The sequence below is a fragment of the Austrofundulus limnaeus genome, unplaced genomic scaffold, assembly GCF_001266775.1.
Source record: "Austrofundulus limnaeus strain Quisiro unplaced genomic scaffold, Austrofundulus_limnaeus-1.0 Scaffold55, whole genome shotgun sequence".
NCBI classification, from domain to species: Eukaryota; Metazoa; Chordata; class Actinopteri; order Cyprinodontiformes; family Rivulidae; genus Austrofundulus; species Austrofundulus limnaeus.
This window is the reverse complement of record NW_013952457.1, coordinates 1,140,298-1,151,645: the sequence shown is the minus strand read 5'-3', so window position 1 is coordinate 1,151,645 and position 11,348 is coordinate 1,140,298. Positions and strand designations below refer to the sequence as shown.

Genomic DNA, 11,348 nt, shown 5'->3' with positions numbered 1-11,348 from the left:
TGCCTGGGCATTGTGTGTGTGTGTGTGTGTGGGGGGGGCACAGGAGTCACCCACGGGCCCTTGAGTTTGACACATGTGCAGTAGATGATTATATTTTTATTATGCAAGTTAAACTCTTTTCTGCTTGTGTGTGCAGTGATGCAGGAGAACCGGAGGCAGAGTTTGGAACAACAGCTGAAATATACGCGTACAGAGAAGAGCAGGAGTACGGCATTGAAACGGTGAAAGTAAAGGCTGTGGGGAGGCAGAGATTCAAGGTCCATGAGATTAGAACTCAAGCTGATGGGTAAGTGGGAACTAAATGCCCCCATAAAGAAAAKAATCAATGGTCAGGGATTAATTGCTTAATTGTTTGTGAAAGATGCAAACATTACTAATAAACAGGTTGTTTGTGTTTGAAATGTTGGACCCAGTTTGTACTCAGAAGTAATGGAGCGCTGACATGAACTAAATTCAGTTTTTATCGTTTAGAAGGAGAAAAAGCAGCTTATTGAAACTTTATGCTTGTTATAAATAGTTATTTATGAGAATATCCATATTGGGAATACATTTCTTATAAAATATCATGATAAGAACTTGTTGTTTTTGACAAGTTGTTTTTGGATCTTGAAGAAACAACTCGACAACACTAGAGGGTGCACTAACTCTTCATGCAGCCGCCTTCAGCAATGAACCGATACTAGAATACTAGAAGGAAACAAATATGATTTATTAAACCYGAATGAGGAGCAGAATGTTTGCCCAGCTGCAGCAGATGTGCAGGRAGGTCAAGAGCTGCTRAACAGGATTGATCAMCCAAACAASCAATCAGCTGTTGAGATTAAACCARCATTCATGTCCTACTTACACTTTTTACACTCCTAACTTCTAAGTTCTGGTTACATCTATACGGTACTTTATTAAATAGTGCTGTTTTAGTACAGATTTTTAATCTTAGTTTGACCTCTGTGAAATATTGCTGGATGAAGACCTTCCACGTCACTGTAGTGAAACCATAGATCACGTTTATTATTATCCTCCACTGTGCAGGACGAAGCCCTTATTAGGACATATTTCCATCTTTATTTAACTATCATTGCGTAATGCACATAAAGTGATTATTATAATCTGGTTGACATTATGTTTGTTACTCCTGCAGATATATAACTCAAGCTGCCACTCCCTTTAAATATAATCTTTTTTTGCTGCATGTGTTGTGTATTACAAAATACTGTATCATATATCAGTTTGAGGTCACAAAACAAGCAGTTCCTTGGAAGCTATATGCGATAACTATATATAAAAATATCTTCCTTAAATTCACTGGTGTATCCTTTTTACAGGTACAAACTACTAACATCACATTTACTCCTCGGCACGACTTGTTTTTTTTTTTTTCACGCTCCTCCTCCGTTCCTTTTTTTTTTTGTTTCTCAGCATCAGACAAGCCAAAGTGCAGATCCTTCCTGAACGAATCCTCACAGACCCCCTCTCCGCTGTGCAGCTCTCACCCCTGTCCAGGCTCCACGTGTCCCCGTCCTCCAAACCCCRAGCTCAGAGCTGCAAACAGGCGCGCTGCTGGTGGAATACCTATCGACAGGTTCGACTCTTCTGCACWTAAATCACATGCGTCAGTTCAGAACAGCGTTTTATAACCAGAAGCTGTAGGATGTATYCTGATTAGCTGAGGTGACTCCCATATCAAACATCMCTGTAGATGAASTCTCAATAGACTGAAGCTGTTKTAYAGTTTGAACAAGAACGATACATATTACYACTCCAAAATACAGAGTTGTAAAGTAAACAAGTCAAAATAATTTTTACGTTTCTTAATCTGTACTTTTACTTAAAACGTTTTTTAGTCAACGTTTTCATTTTTACCCTTATATTTTCACACGATTATCAGTACTTTCAACTCCATACATTTTWWAAAAAATGCAAGAAGTGGTTTGTACCGTCACGCACGCCTGCATGACATAAAACACGTCACACTCCAACAAGAACCAAAGATGTCTCTGGCAGAGAGATATGTGCAGCTAAAACAGGAACATTTAGAAAAAGTTGAACATTTTTCAGCATTAATACTTTTAAATAAAATTTTATTCATTATGGCCTTTGGAAAAAAATTGGGGTTGGGGGGATAAATGTCCTTTTGAAATTCTGCCCACTTTTACTCATTTAATACTTAAGTACATTTTAGATCAGAGATTTACTTTTGATACTTAAGTACAGTAAATGTCAGATACTTTACTGCAACTTGTACTTAAGTAATATTCTTAGAGGARATTTTACCAAAGTAATTTTATGKTAATGTACATATACGTTCACTCAAGGATCACTTTGAGGTACTTTACTTTAGTGCCAAAATGTACAGATTGTTTTCTGCACTCATATAAACTCCCTTACAAATAACAGTGTTGTTTATTCTAAACATTTCTGTATATTTATTTAATTAACTGTTCAGTTCACCCACAGTCCAAGTGCAGTTCTGTGTTTTATCCACACTTTTACAGTATCTACCAGCCTTCAGTTTGTTACTTCCTGGTTTTGTGAATTTGGGCTGTGGTGAGTGTGTAAATGTTTTTTAGGGAGGCAAATAAATGTCATTTTCAAATTCTTACTGCCCACTTTTACTCAGTTAATACTTAGGTACATTTTAGATCAGAAATTTACTTGTGTGTAATGTGTGTTAAGTACTGAAGTCCTCAGCATTCAAAATGAAATTTCTAGCTTTTTGGAGAGCTTTTTGATTTTGTTTGTGTGTGTGTGTGTGTGGGGTGGGGGGGGGGGGGTGGGCGCATTGACATTAATTTGCTCAGTATATATATATTTCCCTCACAGAGGAAGTTCCACTGCGCCAGTCTGACTCCATGGCCTCCCTGGGTGTACGCACTTTACGACTCTGTGAGTACAGCAGCCCATAACATACATGTTGTTTTATTCTTAGGWACATTTCATACAGAAGCTTCTTGTTGCAGGAGTCTCTCATGAACAGAGTGAAAAAACAGCTCCACGAATGGGACGAGAACCTGAAGGACGACTCACTCCCGATCAACGCCGTAGGTCTGTTTGGATCACAACACGTTTTTTTTTTCTCTCATGTGTTCTCTCTCTTCCCTCTTCTGTTTTCATCCTCTTCTTCTGCCTGGTTTCTGTCAGACTTTTCCTACAGGGTGGCTGCCTGCCTGCCCATAGACGACGCTCTGCGGCTCCAGCTGCTGAAGATTGGCAGCGCCATCCAGAGACTTCGCTGTGAACTGGACATCATGGACCGGGTGTGTAAACACCACACAGAAACAGGCATCGTTTTCCTGACGTGATGAGACCCAGTTCTCCTCCAGAGGGTTTGTCTGGTGTTCTCTGGTGGAGTTACATCAGCTGACAGATGTGTTGTTGGTGCACTCATTCAGTTCAGAGTTGATTCTTTTTTAAATAAGGAAGGACTGTTTGATTGTTTTGGTGGTTACAGTAAATTTTATACACAAGTTTTTCCCGAGGCGAGTGTTTGGATTCAAACTAAATAATGCAGACAGAGCTGAAGAAGCTTTTTAAAGATTATGTCCGTGTTTCTTCCTCGTTGACCTTCACTTGAACTAAACAGAACAAAGCAGCCTGCTCTCTGTCATCCTGGTTTAGCTTCGGTGTGTTTTAGTGAGACATTATGTTTTTTTAGCCACATTAACAGAGGCAGATGTCTACAGGTTTTAGCTGAGTCACTGTTTTTATGCAAACATTTACATTTCGCTCWGGATGATTCATTTCAGTGCTTCGTCAGTCCTATCTTTTCTTACTATTATCCCATCAAAGCTCCATAGAAAAAATGTTCTGGTATGGTTTTTTTTTTTTGGTTTTTTTTTGTTCAGAGTGTGTTGTTTATGTTCTGATGGTTTATTGTTGATCAGACTCAACAGTGGRGCATACCCGACATATTTCCTCACACTAACGCAGCGACTTGTCTCCTCCTCAGTGTACGTCTCTGTGCTGTAAGCAGTGCCAGGACACAGAAATCACTACAAAAAATGAGATCTTCAGGTGAGGACTCGCTGTTCTTATACAAATGCTTTATAGAGCAAATATTAGTAATATATTCTTAAACATTTCATTTGTCAATCCTTGCTGTTGCTTTTTGTTCTGCWTTGTGCTAAAGCAGCTGTAAATTTAATATAGTTTAGGGTAAAAAAAAAACTGGGGGGAAACAGATTATTTTTAAAGCCGTACAATAAATTTAAAGTGTACCATTATGTGAAATTATTTTTAAATATTATCCAGTATATTACCTGTACATTTGAATAAATGCTTTGTCAGTAATCTTAAGGGAACATTTAATGATTAAATATCGAGGAAAATTTGACATGTATGACAAATTGATGTGGTTTAAGTGCAAAAAATGCCATGTTTACAACCTTTTTCAATAATCATTATTACAATGTTGACCAAAATGATCAGTTTTTTTTTTCCAGAGTCGAGCAGCCCTACTCTGTCTTTTATTTTATTTTATTTTTGACCTGGAAAATATTAACATCAAACATCAAATTCCAAAAATCATTCTTTTCTTTTATTCTTCTGCTACCTTTCATTTAATTTGATTTTTTGTTGTTGTTGTTGTATGTTGAATTTATTTTGTCTTGTTTTAAATTAATAAACTTTATAATAATGATAAAAAAATATCCAAACTTTTCCCAACTATGAAGGAACTCGGGTACAAACATTATGAACTTTAACTTATCTTTGTAGCTATTGTAAAACTGGTAGGAGAACTAAAGCAAATGAAATAAAAAAATAATAATAAAAATCTACAGAATTTTTCAGTCGTGTTGAATAAACTGTAATAAAGTTAGCAGGTCTGTTTCTGACAGATTGCATTTAAACAAATCTTAATCAAATTAAAAAACAAACATTTAAATGAAACGTCTGAGTATATTGTAATATACTATAGACTRATGTATACATATTGATTAGATTATGTAGAGGAGATTGCATTTTATTTATTTTATCTTTACTGAAGGATATTAGACTCCAGGTGTGTCGTTACAAACAGTGACGTTGCATAAATTCGAGGTTTACATCATGAGCGTATGTGGCCTCCGCTCTCTCCCCATCTGAGCACACTGTTATTTAATGTCATTTTCTACCTGTCTGCAATGTGCTGTGGGTAATGTCTTTGTTCGGAGGTGACTCACAAACCCCCCAAAGAGACGTGACATTATCCAGACCCTCGCTGGATGCTTCAGACAAAAGTGTGGTTTCGTCRCTCAGATTATCTGAGTAGAATGTAAGATAGACGTTCAGAAATTACAGACTTGTTAAGCTCACTTTCTTTCTTTAACGATGTGCTGGATGTGGCTAATGCGTTTTCAATCATAGGTCCATGAAAAACATGAGTGCATTATTACACAAACCTAAATTACTGCATGAAAAGTGAACTCCAGTGAGGTGTTTAACACTCAGTAAAACTAACATTCCTACCTTTATTACATTTTTTGGGCAACTACTTAGTTYAGATAAAGTGTTTATTCCCATTTTTACTAACTAAGAAGCAGATTTCCATTTAACATGAGATTAAAATGTTTCGTAAAATTAATTGTTCCTACTTTTAAAATGAAATGACACATTTTTAGAGTGTATTTTTTTATTCAGAGGTGTTTTGAAATTAGTGTCTTGCTCTCATCGGGGGTTTCGAACTGACTGTTGAGTCCAGACAAAGCAGAAATAACATTTACATAAAACAAAACACTTTCACTGCATCTCTCAGCCTTTTATGGTGATTCAACATGGTCTGTTAATTTAAGTGCTTCATTGTGATGTTCAACAACACGTCTCACTAACTCGTTGTCCCTCTACTCAGCTTGTCTCTGTACGGCCCCATGGCTGCGTACGTCAACCCTCACGGTTACGTCCATGAAACCCTGACGGTGTACAAAGCCAACAACCTGAACCTGGTCGGCAGGCCCTCCACACTGCACAGCTGGTTTCCAGGGTAACTATGTTGCTCTCATGGCACKCAGCTGACACTCACCCATCCAAGAGTCAATCTCAGAGCATAAAGGACAACCTGCAAATGACTTAGTGCAGGAAAAGGCAGGCTAGGAGTTTAATTTATGYTCTTTTGTCTATAATTGGATCAGTGTGTCTTCTAAAGACATATAACACATTTATTACACTGCCCTGTCCATCATGTAATTAAAAGCAACTGGAATATCTTCTGCAGGAGTTTAAATGTTCACTCTAACAGGAGCTACATTCATTCYAGTGTGGTTTCATTCTTTAAGGGTTCAGATCAGCTAAATCACGCTGGACTGTGATTYGTTTGAGCAAAGCTCTGAATACTTCTGCTGAGACGGAAACACAGTTGTTGTTATGAAGCTGCTTAAACCAGCAAAACCAACAGAGTGTGCTTTGTATTTGAATGTACCGTCTAACACAACTGTTGTGTTGAGAACAGGATTCCACAAGTTTGATCCTGTCAGAGCATACAGTTTGATTTTAGTTTTTCAGCTTCAAAAACAAAAAACTTAAAGAGGGAGTATTCTTTATTTTCCAGACACATACCATAACTCAATTCTACACCACAATCAAGTAACTGTTTACCTTCAGTGGTCCTGAAAATGCTGCATACATCAAAAATAAATTTGAACGCCTTGAAATTGGCCTGCCTCTTTAAGAACCTCCTACTGTTTCTGACACTCCCACTTCAGCACGTCTTCACAACAGTGCTTCGGGGAAGAGGTGCTCAGTCTGCAGCTGAGCTCCCGCAGGGAGGAGCTTTGTGTAACTAGGAGGTGCTTTGTACCAGCAAGCGCTTAGGCAGCTCCACATGACCACAGGAGAGTCAAGGATTTCTCAAACATGCATGAATGAGTCAAAGCAAAGCACTGTGGGTATGTTTTGATGAGGRAATGACATCATAACATGATATAAAGCTTAACAAAAGTTGATTTTTGAGTAATATCCCCCCTTTAAAGATGATAAGAAGAAAAATAATGTATTATGAAAGGCTTAAAAAGGTTTTAGATTGGCCAAGTCTAAACTAAGACAGGAATCTAGTTGTGTAGGGAAAAGATTATTTCTGCTAAAAGGGTTCAAACTTGTTTTTATTATTATTATTATTATTATTTGCACTGTTTTAAATGATGCGGAGGAAAACTTGTAAGACAATGTGGTTTTCTTTTTACTCTCAGGTACGCCTGGACCATCGCTCAGTGCCGGACCTGCGGCTCTCACATGGGTTGGAAGTTCACAGCCACCAAGAAGGACTTGTCTCCGCCTCGATTTTGGGGTCTGACCCGTTCGGCCATGCTGCCCCGTATCCCGCAGGAGGAGGGCGACGAGGACAGGGAGGGTTCTCGCCTCCTCTGCCTGTGACATCAAAATCATACATTTGTCTCTTTAAAAAAGCAAAAACAAAAAAAAAAAAAGAAGAAGGAAAAAAAATCCCTGCCGACCCTTCCCTAATCCTGGAGCTCCTGTCAGTGTCTGGCTGCGAATACTTTACTCAGCACATCGCACAAGCGCCCACCTCTGGCAGTAAACCCATCACATTAGTGGAGAGGTCACTGAGCCTTTAAATTGAACTTTTTCATGGTAGATATGAGGAGGTCTGATGATTGCTTTCAACGTGTAAAAACAAATTTGACGAGCGCGATTTGTTACACCGAGAAATAAAGAAAATAGGTTGGACCGACTGTGAATATCTGTTTAACATCCCAGCATGCAGCTACATTTCACACTCGAAAACAAAACAAAAAACTCAGCTGAACGCTTCGTCCCCTCAGCTCCTCTTGGCCACTCGCAGCGTCTGACCGCATGCAGCTTACAGACAAACAGCCGGCAGCCACTTTAACAAGTAAACTTGCTGTAATTTCACCGTGTTAGGATGCTTTCAGGTGATATTTCAGGTGTTGCAGACCAGGGGGAAGAGGAATCTTTTGGATCAGAATGAGCTCAAATGTGCCGATCTGWATTGAAGTTGGGATGTTTTGAATTGTGGAATTAAATGCAAGATATTTTTGTATGCAGGAGGGTTTGGAAATTCATTTATCATGCTCCTTCACGTGTAAATAAACTGCATTTAATTATTCTGGCTACGTTTTGCTCAAAACAAACAAACAAAAATCTATAGGTGATAATGCTAACATGTAAAATCTCTGATATAAGTCGTGTCTAATTTGTATTCAACTGAGCCTCATTGTCCCGTTTGATGATGTGCTTCAGGAAAAAACGCGTTATCTTTGGTYGCACACGTGAGCGCCAGAAGCTGGAGAACAAGAGGAGCATTTACCGCTCTCCATTTACTTTGTTCATGGGGTGTGGCATGTTCGAAATGTTGTGCCTACGCTCCAGCTCAGTGTCTTTTTCTAAGTTTGGACAATCTGTCAAYGAAAGATTAAAACAGCAGCGAGACAAAAAAAAAAAAGCTCATTGTTTCTTATTTTAAAGRCTTCTTTTTTGACTTTAAGGTTTTACAGTCTAGAAAAAAGTGCTGGCTCATGTTGGTTATAAATACGTTATGGGGCAGTTGCAGCATTTGTTGTGTAATGTGACTGTTCTGCTGTTCGTAGAATATAATAATATATTTTGTGACACTGAAAATGGTTCGAACATTTAGGGTTTTTTTATCATAGTTGAACACAATAAAAGTTCATAAAGGATCTAAAAWTTTTTGCCTACAAATATGTTCTTGTTTATTGTGGATATTTTTGTCTTTTCTTTTTATGCGCTCTTTGTGATCGCTCATCATTTAAGTGCAGTCAGCAATTGGATAAAACTGTTAAATACAAAAACTCAAAGCAGAAGAACTCATGTTTTGCCTTGTTTGTTGGACCAGAACACCAGAATGAGAAGTGGAGAACAGCTTTTTTTTAGTTTAAGAAAAAAAAATCTGCTTAAATTTCACTGTTTGTAATCTACACTGAAAAAAGACCCACTGTTGTTATTTTATTGTCCTTAAAAGAAATTTAATTGGGAGCAAACACTGAGTTCTCGCTTTCTTTTTCATAATTTTTTACAACTTCAAAGTGACCGAAAAGTTTAAATTTAAAAACAAAAAAGACTTTTGTTGTTCTCATGTAACATATTTAACATATTCAACCAAAATAATTTGTTTTATATCTGTTGATTCTTAGTTTAAAGCAGTTGTTTAGATATTTGAGTGAATTTATCCAAAAGAAATGCTTCCCCATCTTAAACCCCCACCCCTTAATTTATTACCATTATAAATTAATGGTAATGTTTCATTATACAAATATTTAGTCAATTATATTCCTGACAGAAGTAGCTTCTATGTAAATAATACAGTGCAAAACAACCAGTTTAGTCACAACCCCTTTCTGACTAGCCATTAGCCTRTGAATCATGTCAGGATTAAACTGTTTCACCAACCTGAGGTCATTCAAAGTGTTATCTACAACAGGTAAGATGTTAATTGTTTATAACATTACCACAAAAAAACAGCTTTTAAAAKATTTGACCTGCACTTTTAGGTATATTGGAGGTGCTAATTTAAATTACTTGATAAAAGAACTAAAATGTCTTGTCTGTTTATGCCACTCATTTTACTTTTGTTCACAAGACCGACACAAGAACCCCAAAATACTTGTTCAAACAACTATGAACTGTGAAAAACCAGTCAGTTTAAATGAATCAAAGCCTTGATGCAACAAACTGCCCAGAAAAATTCAGAAACAAAAACAAAATGACTTTATCATAACACAAAGATTCTAGGGATTTTTTTTAAATTCTATTTTCATTTAACAAGTTTTTTTTTTATAATTTGTTAATATATTCTTTTTTTCTTTTCTTTTAAATGAAATGATGTAGTTGTTATTTAACTGACTGAGTCTCCATCATGCTCTTTCATCTAGAAACCTGCAGCCTTTGCTGAGGAAGACAGTTGCTCGGATCCAGGATGGGCCTCTGCTTGTTTTTCCATGTTAAATTAAACATTCAGGGTTCAAACAGAGCCTCTGGTCTGATTCTCTAGTGTTTAACTGTGTTTCACACACAAAGTGGATAAACCTGACAGCTCTCCCAACACGTGTGTTCCCCTAAAACCACATTATTAAAACGAGGCTGAGCTTTAGAACTGCCCTCCCTGAATATGTTTAATCTTCACATCTGCAGCCAAGTCACCATGTGCCTTCATTGTGTTGTTTGCTTTTATATTTGTGTATAATGGGATTAAGGTGCGTTAATGTCCCGCACATGGACCGAGCTTCTTTTGTATGCAGGTGCAGTGAGGACCTGATGCATCTGTGTGGAAGAAGAGACATCATATTGTAATTAATTGTTTTGAACGCGAGGACCCCTTTGAAAAAAGCAGTTCTTGTTCTGGTTTGMGAAGATGCATCATGAGACATTTTACCAGCACAGCTTGTTGTCAGAACCACTCAGCTTGTTTTATGGCTCCGATGTTACCTTTCTTTCTTCTTCAGCTGAAGATGATTGAATATTCAGTCTTCCCAGGATTATTCTGGAATCATTCCACAATTTTAGCTTGTTTTTCTCAGAACAGTTTACCTCTATCTTTTGCTTCTGAGAGATTTGGCCTCTCTAAAAGGCTCTTTTTATGCCCCGTCTTCTTACTGACCTGTTGAAAATTAGCCTAATTAGTTGCCAAATGCAGCTCCAGCTGGTTTTTATTCGTACCGTTTAACTTTACAGCTTTTTATTGCCTCTGTCCCAACATTTTTGAGGTGTGTTGCCGTCATCAAACTCAGAATTACCCTACTCCCACCACCCCAACACACACACCCAAAAAACATAGAATCAAGTCTCAAACGGTTCACTTTCTTATTTTAAATATTTGATATGTTTACTATGATTCACTGGGAATAAAATGAGTTTATGAGATTTGCAAATCATTGCATTCCTTTGTTACCAGCTTCAACTTTTTCTGAACTGGGGTCATACAGTGTCTATTTTAAATAATTTTATATTTTTGTTCAGTGTTATTTCACAGGATGGTTATCTGCCTCTATCTTATCTGTTCTCATTGTCRGTGACAGATAATGTCTGAGCTATGGGTAAAAAAAACAAACATTGCATTTAAGATGAAACAGTGTTCTGTTGTAACACAAAGTCTGAGGTGTAGCACACCTGTTTGTAGGACTGTGCAAAGTTTTTTTTATTCTACTTGAGGACCTAACTGTTGTGCAAAAGCCACTTGTAAGATTTTTTTTCCCCAAAGAGCAAGGCGTTCAGGTCTTAGAAAGTTATTCTTTGGACTTTGACTATTTTTAAATTCATTTTCCGCCCAGTCCTTGCATCTGATCATGGTAGCACACAGAGGTGGAGCCAGACATTTTTCTCAGGGGTGGCCAGACGACCCCGCTACTCACATAGAGGTGGCCAAGAACATTACATATTTTTTT

General features: G+C 37.5%; 1 protein-coding gene across 1 annotated transcript in view; it reads left to right on the top strand.

Moving 5' to 3' along the window:
- Positions 1-8,634, top strand: part of crbn (cereblon) — an 11,361-nt gene extending 2,727 nt beyond the window's left edge. Inside the window, exons 4-11 of the mRNA XM_014009093.1 lie at positions 137-286; positions 1,417-1,579; positions 2,821-2,883; positions 2,958-3,042; positions 3,139-3,254; positions 3,947-4,011; positions 5,825-5,956; positions 7,158-8,634. Of these exons, the coding sequence (XP_013864547.1) occupies positions 137-286; positions 1,417-1,579; positions 2,821-2,883; positions 2,958-3,042; positions 3,139-3,254; positions 3,947-4,011; positions 5,825-5,956; positions 7,158-7,341 (958 nt within the window). The 3' untranslated portion in view covers positions 7,342-8,634. The remainder of the gene's footprint in view (positions 1-136; positions 287-1,416; positions 1,580-2,820; positions 2,884-2,957; positions 3,043-3,138; positions 3,255-3,946; positions 4,012-5,824; positions 5,957-7,157) is intronic.
- The last annotated feature ends 2,714 nt before the right edge of the window (positions 8,635-11,348 follow it).